This window comes from Rhamphochromis sp. 'chilingali' (assembly GCF_963969265.1).
Source record: "Rhamphochromis sp. 'chilingali' genome assembly, chromosome: 2".
Lineage (NCBI taxonomy): Eukaryota > Metazoa > Chordata > Actinopteri > Cichliformes > Cichlidae > Rhamphochromis > Rhamphochromis sp. 'chilingali'.
In genome coordinates, this window is record NC_137930.1 from 30137549 (window position 1) to 30156016 (window position 18468).

Here is an 18468-nt window from a genome sequence, read left to right on the forward strand (position 1 = left end):
TTTGGTCATCCTGTATAGCGATTTTCAGTACCATACAGTACAGACTAGGACTGATAATGATGCATTTTGGTATCGTTTCGCACAGTTTAATTCTAACTGAAACTGTCTAGAGTATAAAATCCTGCACGGGAAGATCTGATTTCAGTGCTCTGATTGCACAAAAGACACTTTTGACACACAAGTTTTTCGGCAGAGCACTGACAATGAGACAGTAATAATTTCTGACTCTTAGACAGCATGCAGAATAACTTGATTGAATGAGTATAATTATGCAAGAGTAGGCAATCCATCCTCATTACCACAGGCATCCCTCACATGGCCTCGGCTCCATAATTATTAAGTGTATTTAATCCTTACTTTAAGTGCTCCACCTGAGTGTGCTCTCAGTATGGAGTGAGTGGTAGATGTGAATGAACTATACTATAAAATGGAACTTTATTTTGCTTCTAAGGGGAGACCAAGTAAATCCAAATCAAGACAAAGGGTGGTGGTATGATTAGATGCTTGATGGCTAAATGTGAAAAGGGCAGGGCTACGCTATGGCACACAGTATCAAAGTGTATGCAACTAATATGTATTAATATGTGCAATTAAATGTCCCCATGCAAAGGACACTGAAAGTGCCTACATAAAGACGCTTTCATGATTTACTGATTCTCCCTTTCTCACCCACTGTTTTCAACAATACCACGTGACGTCAGCGTGGATTATTTTCTCAATTTCCCTCACTGATAATTGGCTTCCAACAGATTGACCTTTCTATTTAGTTTTTGATTAAAAATGGGTCCCTTAACTTCCATTTGGATATTAATTGATGTCACTTACTGTTCAGCTTATAATTTGGCCAATGCACCATTTAACTTTCAAATATTGGCTTCTTACAGGAACACCTTGTTTGCATTTTTAGTCTCAGTCAATGTGGTGTATTTAAGCATGCATCACATTTAGGAGCATTTTTCATCTTCGTTTGTAATATGTAACTATGTTATTGTGTTTAAAAATCCAAAGTGATGGGAAAATAAGCAGCATTTAATAAACAATTCTTACATCACACCTGCGAAAAACAGCAAAAACAACAAAAAATGGTATAAAGTGTTTAAAATGGATCTGTTGCACCATATATACTGAATTTTTGTAATGTACCGATGAAGATAACAAACAAATGTTCCAAACAATTCATAAATAATTACAACACATATGTGCTCAGATCAGATTCAGATCAGTCACTTAGGGATGGATGTTTCATCAAGTATAGATGATGAAAGACCAAACTGAAATAATACAATGCCCACACTTTAAAGACAATAACAGTACCCCTTTTCAGGCTTTGTAATAGTCGGTAGTTTGTCATCTGTGAAGACTGAGTTGAGGGCCCGGTGTAATCTCTGGAAAACAAGCAACAACATGTGCTTACTGTAAATGATGTGTCTGATTTTTAAGTGTCTGAAAGACTTTACCATAAGCAGCAACAACAAAGCAAGAACAAAAAACAAATGCACAAAATTTGCAAAACCAGAAACTGTAGATAAAAACTATTCATTTTATAAATCTTATTTTTCATAATTGCTTGCACAAACTATTTTTAAATTATAGTGTGACCACAGTCACGGTCACCACATGTGTGTTTGAGTGTGAGTCTGGTCCGTACCTGGCTTGTGTGTAGCCAGTATTTGAAGCGTGGCTCCTTGACCCTTGGGATCACCAGCTTGTACACAATGTGTTCCGCTATGGTGGTCAGCAAAGATAAAGCCACGCCCACACACAACATCACAAACAGACCAGAAAAATGCTTTATACCCATCTGCAGCGTCTGGAGAGAAAGAAATGAGACAATCAGTATATGATAGAGAAGCTTGAGAAAGTGAAAAGGTGGGAAGGATAAAGGAGGTTATACAGGGAGTGTGTATACAGATATGCATATGGAGAAGCAGATGTTTAAAAACAATCCATGAACAGTCAAGTGAAACAGATTGTTTTCGCAGGATGCTATGCAACGGACTATAAAAGTAAAGGCTTTGGCAATTTACTGGTCTGGAGCATTCAGTTGTTTGTTAACACAATGACACAATCTTCCCATGAGTGGATGCCCCAGCAGAATCACCCAGAGGTCAGACCTTGCAAGCTCAGAGAAACTGCAAAAAACCCAGGAGCAATACCTCAAATGTTACAGCCTCCAGTTAGCACATTAAATATTAAAGTTCATGACAGTATGATTTTTTTTTTTTTAAATGAACAAGTGTGTGTTTGGAAGTGTTGCAAGCCTCTTCTCTCTAAAAAGAACATGGTAGCACTGTTTATGTTTGCAAAACTGAATCTGAAGAAACCACAAGACGTCTGGATCAATGTCCTTTGAACAGATGAGACCAAAACAAAGATGTTTGGCAAAAAAACAAACAAATCGTATCGGCACAAACACCTCTGTCAAGCACAACACTTTAGTGATGATGATTTGGTGGTTGGTGGTTGGTTTTGCAGCCACAGGACCCCTGCACCAAACTATTCTAGAGCCAAATGCTAGGCAATCTGATGAACTGCTGAAGCTTCACTTCGGCCATGCAACAGGGCAATGATCTCAGTACAATGAAGCATAGAACATTGACAACAGAAAGAATCAAGGTGTTGCAATGACCCTGTATAAGTCACACAACAGTGTGAGGGCATTACAAAGTCATATAGAAAACAAGTACTTTAAGTTATTCCTGCTAAAGATGGTTTTATAAGTAACTGAATCTGTAATTTAGGGTGTACTTAGATTTTGCATAGAGTCCTCTTATTCATATGACAGTAAATGACTTTAAGCTTTATACTTATATCTTGAAATTCTCATTGTCTAATTATTTGAGACACACAATGCAATAAATAATATATTAAATGTATTGCTTACATGTGATTCATATGGATTATTAGCTTATTTTGCTCATAAAAAGAAACTGAGGGCAAAATTAAGGGCGATAGCCTCCAAATATCATTACGAAGTCAGTCACAGGTAAAAATTGCTTGTTTCATTTAAATAAAAACAGAATAATTTTTCAGAGGACTGGAAATCTGAAGTAAGACCACCTTGCATTTACAAACTCAGGGCAAACACGTCATGAAATTAATTTTAAATCTCTTGGAACAAGTTTTCTCATTCTTCTGAAATATAAGAGAATCCCTCTGGGATATCACACTTTCGATCAGATTGTGATTGCCTCCTTCACATCTTAATTTACACTCGTTCTGTTCTAAATGTGTCCATATTATTGTGCGAGTCTGTACATGTAGCCATCTACAAATGTGATATAACGCTTTGCTTAACTGACCACTTGTTGCAGTTACTGCAGTTACATATATTCTCATAAGAATCTTTTTAGTGCTGAGTGTGCAATAGCTTTTTGATACCGGGGCAGCTGCAGTGATTACATTATAAAGTCATGTTGGTGAAGAATACATGATGGATTAAATTTATCAATGCATTTTTGTGACTTGGCACGCTAGCAGTAATGAAATTTTGGACGGTGGAAGATAATGATTCCTGAGAAGTTGTTGAATAAAGAGAATAGTAACCTTTGGCTGTGCTGGCATACATTTTAAACTCTATAGAAATCCATTGGGATAGGGGAAAAACTGCGGTATCCTTCAAAGTCAAGATGAGCTCACTGTATATATGTGACGTTAATCTGATCTAAGGCTACGTTCACACTGCAGGTCTTAATGCTCAATTCCGATTTTGTGATCAAATCCGATTTTTTTTGTCTGGTTGTTCATACTACAAAGGAAATATGACAGCAAACGCTCTCTAGTGTGAACGGTTCACGGCCCTCAAAGCGGCCCGCATGCGCAAAAGAAGACGTCACACACAACGCCTTCTGTTTGCGGAAGCAAAAATGGCGGCTACAGAGCTAGTAGGTGTTGTCGCAGCAGTCTATCAATTCCTGCACAGTCGTAACCGACAGGATTTTGAGAAATAAATTAGAGAGAGAAGGACACTGAGAAATTAAGAGAGCCCGTGCTATAACAATGGCCGCCATGCTTTCTCATTTGTTTTCTCTAGCGCTGATAATTGGTGTCTGTCTTGTGTCAGTGACGTAAAAGACGAATTTAATGCAACATAACCATCAAACAGCAGTCGCTTTCTAAAACATCAGATATGTATCGGATTCAGTACCACATACGAAAGTGACCTAGATCAGATTTGAAAATATCGGATTTGTGCTGTTCACACTGACATACCATGATCGGATATGGGTCGCAAAGGGTCATAAAAGTCGGATTTGATGCGCTTTCCCTGCAGTGTGAACGTAGCCTAATACTCCAGCTTCAGTGAATAAAGAACACGTTTGAGCCTGTGTCTAATAGCACACTCCAACATTCCTCATTAGCAGTGTTGGGGAGTAACGGAATACATGTACCGCTGTTACGTATTTAAAATACAAAATATGAGTAACTGTATTCCGTTACAGTTACTGTTTAAAAAGGTGGTATTTAGAATACAGTTACTTTGTTGAAATAAATGGATTACACGGCGGTACTTTCCTGTTTCATATTGTGGCGGGTCAGGACTGTTTGGGTTTTGTTTGACAGCTACGATCTGTTGTTCCAGGCGGCAGGGTTACGGTTGCCGTGGTTACAGTGTGACGCTCTCTCTCTGCGACTGTGTGTTTCCTGGGTGAGAGAGCGCCTTTTTGTTGTTGTTGTTGTGCTAAGCTAATAGGCAGAGTGTTAGAGACATAGCCCTAAAGGATGTGGCCTCATGGGCAGTGTAGTCCGTGCTGCAGGGAGAATGGACTGCCATACCCGTTATGTGTCTGTGAGCGCGAGGAGGGAGAAAAAGGAGAGTGGAAAAGTACGAGTTGTCATCGAGCAGAAACGGGAGCTGGAAGCATGTAAATATAATAATAACCACTGCAGCCAAGAAGAGAGCCTGACGAGCCCAGTTGTAAGTAAGCTATTAAGACTCGACTGTACACCGTGTTCGTGTTTTCCTCCGAAAACAATAAGTTCCGTTGGAGCAGTCTTTCAACGCCTCTCTCTGTCTCTCGCAAGCAAAGTTGACCCAGACAACAAAGTAAATCTATTTTTCGGCTACGAGCCCGAAACGGAACCGATGTATTAGCCAGAGGTCCCTTTACTACGGTTCGGAGTCGCGGACCTTCAGTAATAGTAATAATTCACACAGCAATAGTACATTTATGTAGTTGTAAAAAGCATGATAATATATTAAGTAATCCAAAGTATTCAGAATACGTTACTCTCATTGAGTAACGTAACAGAATATGTTACAAAATACGTTTTGGGGCATGTATTCTGTAATCTGTAATGGAATACATTTTAAAAGTAACCTTCCCAACACTGCTCATTAGAAGGCTCAGCACATGAAAACACATACTATATGCTACAGGTTTTTGGTAACACACGCTTCTAGGCTCATACCACTATATACAACAATCATTTCTAATGGTGCTGTTATATTTCACCATTTGACTGCATAAATTAGCAGAAAAAAATCAATAAAAAAGCACATCACTTTTATCATCTTCACTTCTTTTATCACCATTTATTTCTCGGTAATGCTAAGTTTGGCCCTCCTAATGTTAGGTAATTGAATAATATGCAATTTATTGGTATTGATTTTATTGCTTCAAATGGGATCAGATTCTTTGGGGTGACGGAGAGCTGGGTAAATGCCAGAGAGCTTGGCTACTGTACCTCAGTGAAGCCAATCCATCAGATTTTTCATCTTTTCAGAATCCTTAGGCTTACTGCTGGTGGTAGTCACTCATCGGTATAAATAATTGCTACAAAAAAGTGCTGAGCAGGGCTAAAACTGGGCCAAGCTTGTCAGTAACTCATATTGCTTATATGACATGAGGGCCCTGCTGATGTTGCCTGATGTATGCAAGTGAACAACAAAGTTTAGAAATCAGTTTAGGTCATTTTAAGTTAATGATATATACTTGATATTTAAAATCATTACCAATAATATGAGAACCCTAAGTGTGCACATGATCACCGTACTGTGGTTTCTGTGAGACAAAAATTGAAATACACACCCAGATGAAGCTAAATATCAGTTGAGCAGGTTTCTCCTCCGTAGCGTTAGGCAGACTGAGGTATGATGGTGCAAAATGAATTGTACCCGGAGCAATTTAAATGTCTGCAGCTCTAGATAGCATCTATAACATGTCTAACTGCTACACACCGGGAAATGATTCACTTAGGTGACATTGAATCTGTGGCAATGCAACGTGCCACATTGCCACAACTCCTGCTTCTGAGCTCATAAAATGGCAATTTACATTTAAGATTAAGTATTTAGTAGACGCTGTCATTCAAAGGTACAAATCACGAGTGCTTATTTAGGCGACATCCTTGTGATCGACAGACATTATGTTGCCATCCACACAGCAGCTAAGAAAATAAATAAAAAGAACAAAGTACAAAAAGATCAAGCGCAGTATGCTGTGTGCAGTCTGCACTGAGCTATAGGAGCCTCTTTTATAGTGTTTGAAGTCACAGTCGGGGAGAAATATGGCCAGAAATAACTAGTATTGCATTTCTAATAAAACATATATTTCTCATACTATGAGTTACTCGAGAAAATGGCCTCTTTGCATTGACATTTTGTAGTATAATTATTGAAGTAGACTTTATGTGTAGTGAACAAAATATGAAAGATTACTTTTCTGAGTAAGTCACTGTGTGGGGTACATAAGACTTTTCAGAGCTTTCAAATAAAGATTCCACATAAATATTTGACAGCAAAGAAACTTGAGTAAGATTTGAGTAAGACATAAAAATGAGACAAATGCGTTATATTATATTGTTCTGATTTTGAAATTGTAGAAATGATCATTTATGATATAATGAAATGATAAATACGCTCTATTTTCCTTACACTGCCTCGCTTTAATCTTACCTCAGTCACAGCGAAACTGCGCTTCCCGCAGGGAACGACCTTGTACCATTTGTCATGCAGCATGTCCATGAAGCCATCTGACTTGTACTGACTAATAAGCTCCGAGATGTTGGAAGTGAGTGGAGAGTTCTGAGGGAGGCCAATGCCATAGCCTGCCATTGGACACACACAAACACACACAGAGACTCTTTAGCGATTATTCTTCTGTCATAACGGCAAAAACACCTTTTTTCATGTCACCTTCATGCTGCTGTTGTATTCTTTCCCTGGTCTACAGCCATGGGAAAAACAAGCTGCTGAGCTGATACACTTGGAGGTCTGGATAATTTGGCTTTTTTACTTTAAAAAGTCATAATTTTTCCAAAGCAAAGCTTGATGATATAATTATATCTCTGAACGTCTTAGCAGGCCAGGAGAGTGTGACAAATTCAGCAACAGCCAATTGCAAAAGTACCTTTCCTTGGTAGGAAGCGTGCTGATTGATGTGTATTGTATCTTGAAGGCTTAAGAGTGCATTAAGTAATTAACAACACCGCTGGAATGTGGGACTACGATGGCTTGTAATGGAAGCAACCGCCACGGGAACATTTTCACAGCGGGAGGAAGAGGCTTTCTAAATGGACCACAGATTAACAGTAGACACTGGAGAGTGTAAGCTTTTGAAAGCCAAAAGATTAACCACTGTGTAAACGTTGAGTGATTGATATTGTTAAATTTAGGCTTGTTCTAAAATTGCTCATGGTCAGTTAGTCTGCAGTGACGCAGAAAGACCTCTTAAAATCAGGTGATGATTAAAACCAGAGCTGGTGGATGCTATTCACATGTCAGAGTAGTGATAGATTTCATCTAAAATGTTCATAATTGATATGCTCGCACATTACCTTCAATTGCAAAAGGTTTTCCTACTGTTAGTGTTTTACAGTCTGCATCTATGGAGACCTCATAGTCCAACAGTGCTTTGTCCATGATGAATGCATCCAATTTCTGAGGGTCAGCCCTGTAAGCAAAACAACATACTGTAAGTACACTGCAGCTGCAAAAAGTACCCTGTGCACATTCATAACACTCCTCCAGCACAGCATAGTGATGAAATCAAACATTTGTGTTCACTCAAATTTTGCCATCATTCCTCAAGCTAAACAGTAAGAGATTATGCATATATTGTGCTGCATAATTTTGCAGACATAATAAGAATTCAAATATAATTGTAATAAATGTAATTTATATTGTGTGGGTCATTTTTAGGCAGTTCAACTTTGTAATACTACATCAAGTAAACAAACTGGCATTTGCAGTGTGATAGATGGATAATTTGCAAGACTCATCGAGTGATTCTCTCAATATCAGGAGACCAACAGCAAATCTTTTAAACTATTTTAAGCCGCCTTCTGAATTTGACATGAAAAATTAATCTTCACCACCTCACGAGACAGTAGCTTAAATGAACCTTAGCTCATTGTCTCACTCTTCGTCTGTGACTCTGAGGCTTATTTTCCCTGTGTCTGTCCTCGTGTCACTTCTCTGACTTCACAGGGTGAGTAGAAAGAATGAACTTCACCTTCAGTCATTCTGTTTTAACAGGTCCTACAAACCTTTTTTATGCTCTACCTAACTTCATGTGTAGGGCAGAGCTGAATATATAGGCCCTATGAAAACTGTTTGCATTTTTCTTCTCTGGAAATCAAAACATGCAAATTTTAATTAACGGTAAAGCACGAAGACTGACTGCAGACATGGTGCTACTTAATGCACAATACAAACTGAAAATGAAACCGAAAACAGCGAATAAAGCATAAAAGCATGCAAGAATGAATTGTTTTTCTTTGAGCTTGTGGGCGTTTTACAAAGCCTTTTAAATGGCAGCACACCCTGAAATTATCACTGAGAATGAAATGTAAGTGATTCAACAAATATTTTTGCCTTGTTTGAACTTCATAATTCTGATGCTGGCCTTGCCTTTACTTTTCCCCCAATCCTTTCATTGGCTACCTTTCAGGAAAATTACTGCCTGCCTACAGATTTTGGCCAATTTATTTGTATTCCTCACAAGTCTGTTATATAGAGGTGAGATATTACGTCACAACACTCTGAGAGGCTTTTACAAATCAACTTTAAAATGTCTTTACTGACAGCTAGAGTCTACCGGGATACAAACGCTACAAAGACTTTTTCAAGATATACTGTGTTTTGCTTGTTATCAAGGACAGCGTTTGAAATCTTGCACTATCTTCTCCCTGCAAGCTGCCTGTTCATTATTACCGGCTGAATTATGCTGCAGCTGGCATCCTTGGTCTTTTACCACAGCATGTCATTTATGGTCAAAGCACTATCTTGACATCAGCCATCTAACAAACTAATATGATTAAATCACGATGCATCCCTTTTTACATCATCTATAAATCACATATTTGCATGAAGGGAAAACACCACTGCTGACATCAAAATGTCTGTGGTGTACTTTTATGTAAAGCCAGAGTTTCCATTACTGTGGGGTTATAGGGATAAGTCTTTGCATTATGAAGTACATTCGCAGGTTGAAATTGCTCTCTAATAAATTGTCTTCTCTGTCGTATTAGAGTAGCATTCCCTATATATCCATTAATAGGCCAGCTGTAATGGTACATGACAGCTGTCTGATGGCTTGTAATGCTTCAGCCAGTGAATTTTTTCCAAATGCTCTAATTATAAAGAAGACAGGCTGCAGTCAGTGGTGTTGATAGTTTGTTTCAGTAGCACTGGTGAGACATGGTCATTAAAGTTGAAACATTATTGAAAAAACAAAACAAAAGAATTGCCCTGATAAAAATCAGTGCTTACTGTAATCGGTGCCTAGTGTGTAGGGATGACAACTCCAAGTAGTCATCTAAATTACTGTATTTTCTCAAGCATTTCACAATGTGTGCTACATATACAGCAGCATTTTGTTTATCTGTCTTGTTTTTTGTTAATTATCCATTTGATAAATAAGAGTGTGCCCCAACAGCCTGTGTGGCACACTCTTATTTACCATTCCCATGATCACTGTCAGCGTCATCAGCATTAGGGGTGGGTTTTAATAATCGATTCATCGATTAAAATCGATTCTGGCTTGGATAACGTGATATCGATTCATTAAAATCCTGAATCGATTTTTTTATATAAATGTATTTTGCCAAAAATTCCAGAATCTCAGATGAAACGTCACAAAATTTTGACAACCACCAAACATTTAAAACAGTAAATGAGAGCAGCTACACGGCTTCTGCACAAAGACGTAAACACAAAGCGCCGACCCGCGGATCAGAATCAGTGAGATGTCGCCTTTCTCCCCCGACGGCACGGACACGGTCGGGGCTGAAAGCCGACAGCTCGCTGATTCTGATGTTTCGGCGGGTCCGCGCTTTGTGTTTACACCCTTGAAATCACCTTCATGTGTTTCAGTGTTTTATCTTCAGCTACTTTGACACAAAGGCCTCTGCTGTGATGCTCACACCTTTGATAAAGTCTGGAAAGTGTCAGCTACCTTTTTATAGATACAAAAATATGTAAATGTACTGATCTGAATTATAATATTTCTGACTGTCTGAGGCAAAATTTCCCAGATTCAAATTGAATAGAATCAAATCGAATTGAATCGAATCATGGATTGAATCGATTCAGGACCTTGTGAATCGGAATCGAATCGATTCTAGAAATCAGTGACGATACCCAGCCCTAATCAGCATGTTCTTATAATAAAACCTGGTTTTGATTGTTAATGTTTACCTCCTTGTGAAAATACACTCAATATTCAGCTGTACTGCTTGCTCTTTGTTTGGTACACCTCTAGTACTGGGTTGGGCTCCCTTTTGCCTTTAAAATTGCCTTAATTTTTCATGGCATATATTCAACAAGGTGCTGGAAACATTGCTTAGAGATTCTCCTGGAAGCAGCCATCAGAAGATAGGAGCATGTGGTCAAACAAGCTCACAATATTCAGTTAGGCTGAGTTTTTTTATTTTGCCCAAAGTGTGCCAAGAGAAAAACAAACAAACAAACAAACAAACCCCCAAAAACAACCATTACATTACACCAGCAGCCCCAACCACTGATACAAGGCAGAGTGGATCTATGCTATTCTTTATGGCAAATTCAGACCCTACCTGATGTTGCAATAGAAATAGCAACTCATTTGAACCAGGCAATGTTTTTCCAATCATCTATCATCCAATTTTGGTGAGTCTGAGTGAACTGAAGCCTCGGTGTCCTGTTTTTAGCTGACAGGAGTGCTCCCTCCATGCTCTTCTGCATACCATAATTGCAGTAAGTGGGTAATTGAGTTATTGCTCAGTCTTGTCATAGTCTTGTCATATTCCTCTGACATCAGCATGGCATTTTCACTGGATATTTTCTCTTCGTTAGGGGGTTCATCCCTGAGATGATTCTGTGGGAAACTTCCATAAGATAATCAGAAATACTTATACCAGCCCGTCTGGCAACAACAACCCTGCCACATTCAAAGTCACTTAGGATACCTTTCTTCCCCATTCTGATGCTTAGTTTGAACTTTACCAGGCTGACCTGACTATGTCAAAGTGCATTAAACTGCTTACGAAGTGGTCAGCATGGAGTTTAGTCTGTTTGTCAACACTAGCAAGGCATTGGAGGGGGAGGACATTACAACTATAATTTTTTTTTTTTTTGCTAAACAGCAGTCTGGCATTGAAAAAAAGATACAAATTATTTCTACATAGCACTGTGTACTTTGGAAAGTTGGTCCGTTCTTATTAGGAAGGAAAAAAGAAAAAAAAAACATTGCTCACTAGAGCCGACCTCACTCTAATTACCCCTCAAATAAACATTGAAGCTGAAAAGACTAAATTCCTCCACCCCACAGGCAGTACATTGAATTAATTATCAAAATATGACAAAAGATATGATCCAAAGTAAAATCCAAGAAAAGCAAGTATACTTACACTTCTATGAAAACTTTAGTGCAATTAGTGCAGTATATATTAGAGATATACTATCAGTCTGTTAGTGCACAAGTGTCTTGCATATGTATATACATAATGCTTAGTCCCTAGTGAAGTAAATCCCAATGCAGAGGATTGCATTGCGGCACATTTGTATACTGTCTTGTTGCCAAGTTGTAATTTTCTAAAGATGACATTTTTGCTTTCCCTCTAATCAGCATTTTACAAGCTCAGTAAAAATAAATCTCGTTTCATCCGTTCAAATTGTGTTCCATGCAGACCTGCTGTCTTTAAAAAACAAACAAACCTAAAACTATATTCTGTTATGCACCATGGGTTGCTAGTTGAATGTTGAAAGGGCTGAGGATGACAGCAGTGGCAGGAAAAAGAGGAAGGTAAGATCTGAATGAGAACAGGCAGGCTTGTGGTGGGGAATGACAGCAGCAGGGATGCAATTTTCTTCTCCTTTTTTTTCAAATCTGGCTTTCATTCAGTATGCTCACACTCTTATTTTTTTATTTTTCTATTTTTTATCAAAGATGATGCAGTTTCTTTTTTTCACTTGTGCAACCAAACAGAAGTTGATTTTCAGGGGCAATGACTAGAGAAGTTAGCTAACTGAGCGGATATTAGGAAAGCTGACAGCAGTACCTGGATCAGCAAAGACTGAGCATAAATCAATAAAGATTTGATTATGGTCCTCCAAAAAAATGTATGTCTGCCTGTATGCTATATGTGGCCTGTATGCATCTTATAGCCCTACTTGAGATGATGTATGCCATCTGGCGTTGCCGGGACATTGTATCTTCTCATGTACTCGTGCATCTCGGGGAAACTCTTCTTGACGTAGTCCTCTGCACTGCTTTCTCTCACTGTAGCAAATCTGAATCCCTGAGAGGGATGGTGCAGCTGCAAGAAAGAAGAAATAAAACAAGATACCTTCAGAACTCAAATCAAGAAAGTTTGTTGCTTTACATTTTCTTTGTTTCTTTACACTAATTTGTTTCTTTTTTTTTCTTGAACATGCCGACTCTAAACATTCCTGCATTCTTGTAATTCAGTGACTTAATGAGCTGCCGAAAACCAATTAATCACCTTAATTCCCACGCGCCCCTACAAGGGTGTTTAATTAAAGAGTATATTTGCTGAGTAACAATTTTAAGACAATGAAACATCAGTGTAAGTACAAAAGCAAACAAATAACCTCTAGACATTTTAAATATTTGTTTAAATGAAATTCATTTAGAACAAAAACAACTCAGAACCAAAATGTAATTTGTTATTATGATTTAATGATATCAATATAAACACAGGAAGAAGACGTACTCATATCACACTGAATATTTCTCCTTATGTAGTCAGTGTTTCAATAAATCTGTGTGTATATTTTCCTTTGGCTCACCAATATAAAGATATGAGTGGTGACTAAAGACTTTTCTCCTATACTATACTGATTTTTACCTTTGGATCATGGATTCCCGACAACTGTTCATAAGTTTTCTCCCCAACCATTACAGCAGCCAGGTTAGCAGTATAGGTGGACAGACAGAATAGACAGAAGATGGCCCAAAGGTTCATCAGCAGACGCCCAGTCCAGCATTTTGGTGGCTTGATGGCCACTGTTCTTCCAAAGAGAATGGCATAGCACACATTAAGTGCTGAGGAGAAGGAGAACACTCGGTCACGGTTGCGTCCACGTGGCGTCATACCAAATGGACTGTGCCACTCATACAGAGTGAGGAAGATGGCGGTGACATGGAGGGAAACAAAGATGCCGAGCCACATGGACCAGTGTAGAGGCCACATAAAGGCACCGATGGGTGCGGCTGTATCACGAGTACGCACCTGGGCAGGTGGGGATACAGGATTGAAGAAAAAAAAAAGCACTGCATAAGGAATATTGCAAAACTGAAAAGATGTTGTAATTATCAAAAATTACTGTTGTTCTCAATGTTTCATAAATCAGAGGAAATGTGGAGTTTTTGGAAGACATTAATTAGGACTATTATGGAAAGATCCTATCAGCCCCCCTCCCCATCCTCCCTCTCCCTTCACTACAAATAAACTCTATAATAATAAAAACTGATCACAGTGGGATGGTGCAAATTCATTATAGTACCCTTGCCTCAATTGGAGAAAATTGGTTTCACAGTCCAGTGATTGTGAAGCAAATGCTGTTTCTGACGCTGCTGTTTGTAAGAGAGATACTTCTAGTGGAATGGGAAAAAGAAAAAAATACAGATAATAGAAAATACATCCACTGTAAATAAAGCAGAACGTCTACATCTGTAGCAGCATACTAGGAAAAAGTAACAATAGTGATTACCACCATCCCTATGCCTGTCAGCTGTTGAGACTAGCTGCAGTAATTGTAATAATAAGTTCTTTCTGCAAAGCTGTATAACCCCCAGAACAGCCCCGCATATGGGATTGCACTGGAATCCAATAATGTATGGTTGGCAGTGGTAAAACATATTGATACTGACCGTCTGCATACTGAGAGGAGAGAGTTGAGGTCAGGTCAATGACACACATCAAAGAGAGATAGGTTAAAGAGTAACAGAAATTAGGAGAAGAAGTGGAGAGGAAAAGAGGAGGAAAAAAGAAGCCAGAGAGTGAAGAGCGACACTGACCAGAATTCCTAGGCTTGTGGAGAAGAAAGGTGAGGTGAAGTCAATCACCTGGCTCCTAGCTGAATTAATGCTAAAAGATGTCACTGCCAGGTGGGCAGCACCACTGAGAAGATCACCCACCAATCCTGTCCAACGACCATTCTTAAACCCCCCGTATTTCCCATCACCAACAATGTAGAGATCGAAAGTAAAGCCCATGTCCTCCCCCAGCTTCTCCAATAGATCAATGCAGTAGCCATAGCAGCATTTCTTTAGATCTGTGGGAACAGATCCATTGGTTCCTCTGAGGTTCTGGAAAAGTCCTTCCAAAACTGAAGAGTCATTGGTAAGCGGGTCCAGGCACAGCTGCCCAGCAGGACATAACCCATCCGAATCCACTTCACGGGTAAATACAAATGGGTGCTCCACCAGTGTCACTACTCGCATGTGCAACCGTGGAGGTCGGCGCCAATCGCCACCTCCTCCAGAACCTGGATGGTTTGGCCAGGCTGCTGTGTCCATCAGAATTCTCCCCCTGCGCCAGCGTCCCAGGCGGGTCCAGGTTGGCTGGCCTAAGGGATCCAGCTGGAGGGACCAGATGTAGTGATGGGCTTCTGAGATGACATTCTGGCTCTGACTGTTGCTGGATATGAAACCGCTCTGGCCCTCAAATGATGTGTTGGCTACAAATCTGAGGAGAATGAAGAGAAAGAGAAAACAAGAAGTGTCAGGGGGGAAAAAAGGAGTGAGGGACATTGTGAAGAAGCTTGGAAGAGAAAAAAGGCGAGCAGAAGGGTACACACAGTTTTACTGGACACATGCTTAATGTCAAACATCATTAAAATTTTGGGAACATTTTTTAACAATATACTTATTATGTTTGCAAAGAGTGATACCCAGTCAAAAGTCAATCAAAAATCAAACTCTGGGCTCAGTGCATACAGATGTTCAGTATAATAGCACATTTTATCCCCTGTAGACAATATTCTTACAGGAAGTCTCAAGAGAACAGGTTTATTTGATTTGTTTGTCTAAACTGAACACAAGTCTATCTCTTTTGCGCACTAATACTAATGCAGTTAAATGCTAGATCTTAAAGGTTTTGTGCTTCTCTAAAAAATCAGCCCTCTTAAATGACTTAAATGAATTATATTAAAAAGTCAATATTTTCTGTGCATTCAATTCCATTTGTTGTCTTTTGTGATCAAAGACATTTGAAGTATCAAAAAGAGAGCTATAGGTAAATTTTTTATATACATTTTTTGTGTGTGGGAGCACTGTTTGCAGGTTGGCACTATCTCCTCATGGGAAGAATGTCCTGGTTTTAAATCCACTGGCTGGATGGGGTCTTTCTGTATAGAATTTGCACATTAACAGCATGGTTGTGTGGGTTCTCTGTCTCCAAAATCCAAATACATGGAAGTTAACAGGTATGAATGGTTGTCTGTCTCTGAGTATTAGTTCTACAACAGACTGGTAAACTGTCCACCTCTCGCCCTATGGGAGCTGGGAAAGGCTCCATCCCCACCACAACCCTGAATTGTTTGAGTGGAAGAAAATGGATGGATGGATGAGTTTGAGCATTTTTCCAAACTATTTGGGATTATAACCAATGAAAAGAAAATCAATTCGACCATATGCAATTACGCACTACTTCTGAGTGTGTATATGTGTGTATCACATGTCATTTACATACCTCTTTTCACTCACTATTTGTTTATAAACCATTTTGCGTTTAATCATTAGTTATTAATAATCCCTGGTTCTCTCCCACCGTGTGCCTTCTGTCCTGTCGCTCTCCTTCTTTGTCATTTGATTACTAGGGTTTTCTCTCTGTTATCATATGATCTTCACATTATAAAGCAGCTTGAAAGAACTGTTGTGACAATTTCGCACTAAATTTCTAGGATATAGAAGGTTCAAGAAAACGTAGGTCTTATTAGACTGTAGACAACTGTATGTTCTCAAGATGCTCTGTAAGTATCATTTAGGGCGTCCTTTCAATGTTACATTTTAAAGTTCCATTCACTTCTCTTCACTTTAGTGGGTACAGTTAAATGATGCTAACTGAAACAGATGAAAGATTGTTTGGATTACAAATGAAATTAGTAAAAAAAATAATAAAAATAATTTCACTTGGTGAAAGCAGCTGAAATATTGTGGTAATCTTAAAAAACATTAACAAAAAACCCTCCAAAAGACAAGAAATAATCATCAGTCTGTCTTGTCAACACTACATGCTTTGTTTACTCACTGATCCAATCCAGCCTGATCCTGGAGAGCACAACAACACCGTGCTGACTACTTCTGACTTTGACACACATTAATAGCAGTTGTTTGAACAAATAACCAGTGTTGCATTTTTTTATGATCAGCTCTGCCTGGAGAGGAATCATTTCAGATCAAGTTTATGATGCTACCCTGACAGTATGTTTGATAAATATGAATATGCATGGCATATGCATATGTCTTCTTTATGACTCAGAAAGCTGAAACCCATTTTCTTTTATATCTTAAATACAACAGAGAGACTCAGAGTGCACTGAGCACAGTTCATGTTGCACAATAAAGTAAATTGCAGGATGCACAGCTGTAAGTTTTCTGCTGCCTTGCTTTTTTATTCTTTATCGCCTCTATCCAGACATGTTTGGATCTCTGTTCTTGGGACTTATGGGCTTAAATGTACAATTATGTTTACTCTTGGTTAGTTCATATATCAATTTCCACTTTATTGGTGTAAAAGCAACAACAGAGAGGTGTACTATCTTGGCGGCCTTAGTGGCTGTCTATCTGTGAGTGTGTGTATGTGTGACAGCATAAGACAAACCACGGTCCAGTGATCACGCCATCTCCCTCACTGAGCCATGCTACTGGCTGTCTGAGAGTGTCAGATACCAGAACAGACACACACACTCACACCCACACACAAGAAAGACACGCACTGGATTGGATATGTTTGAATTTAAGAAAACATGCAGGCATCCAGGTAGATGCACAGCTCTTTGATATGCCTTGAGGAGGTAATGATGTACCTGAAGTGACCTTTTTCAAAATATCTCCATCGTGTCACCTTGCTCACTGAAAAATTTCCCGTCCCACCACCTTGTCAACTTCCCTTCATCTTTTACAGGTTTTTAGCCAACCTGACAACTCAAGCAAGCTGTCTGAAGGTCAGTGTTTTCACAGTAGCTTGTAGATGTTAAACTACCTGGGGAGTGTGTCTCTCTCCTGATGGCAGCCAGTGTCATGCTCTCGCAGTTTCCTGACATTGCAGAAAGTGTTCCATGCTAAATGTGAAATGTCACTTTCATACTAAAAGGTCACGTATTATAGAAGGTAATGTGTTTAGGCAAGACATCTGTATTATTTGAATATGTTTCAAGTTCAAGTCTGAATTTACTGTCAGATTAATATAGGCAAGGTTTTCTCAGGAAAGTAGCTGTGAAAAGGGAAGCACAGTTTTGTAGCAAAAATCAATATAGATGTCCAAGTTAAACTGGTATCCATGTGTTTCATCCACATAAGGACTCAGTTAAAAAAAAAGGGTCAGATCACTGCAACACCAATCACGTAATCAGAACTCCAAGGATAGTTATTACAACTGGGATTGATCCTAAGTGGCTCCACTCATTATGAACTATTGAACTCTTCTAATCAGACAAGCTCAGGATAGTTAAACTGGCACACCCACAGGACTGCTCTGTCTCTGCTGACTTTGGATGTCTTTGAACACAGAATCGAGTTCAGAGACACACAAAAGCACTGGGCCACCTACACATTACTCTAAGTGGAGCTGCTCAGCCATGAAAACCATGCCATGAAGCTCTTAGGACATAATGTTTGTGCTGATGTTAATACTAGAGGAGGGTTAGAATCTGCAGTTATTGAATCAGCAGAGCTTTGGCAGATTTCACTACATGCCTCAACACTTTGCCACCCTGCTTTTTATCTGGCCTGCCACTTTGTGGCTAAATTGCTGTGGTTCTTAACTGCTTCCACTTTTGCAATTTGCAAACTTACTTGT

At 39.1% G+C, this 18468-nt stretch overlaps 1 protein-coding gene across 1 annotated transcript in view; it reads right to left on the minus strand.

Annotated features, from left to right (window-relative positions):
- Positions 1-18468, minus strand: part of grin3a (glutamate receptor, ionotropic, N-methyl-D-aspartate 3A) — a 61870-nt gene that overhangs the window by 9643 nt on the left and 33759 nt on the right. Inside the window, exons 3-9 of the mRNA XM_080875892.1 lie at positions 14466-15135; positions 13294-13677; positions 12596-12741; positions 7780-7895; positions 6899-7050; positions 1649-1810; positions 1315-1385 (exon numbers count right to left, since the gene is read on the minus strand). Coding sequence (XP_080732018.1) covers positions 1315-1385; positions 1649-1810; positions 6899-7050; positions 7780-7895; positions 12596-12741; positions 13294-13677; positions 14466-15135 — 1701 coding nt within the window. The remainder of the gene's footprint in view (positions 1-1314; positions 1386-1648; positions 1811-6898; positions 7051-7779; positions 7896-12595; positions 12742-13293; positions 13678-14465; positions 15136-18468) is intronic.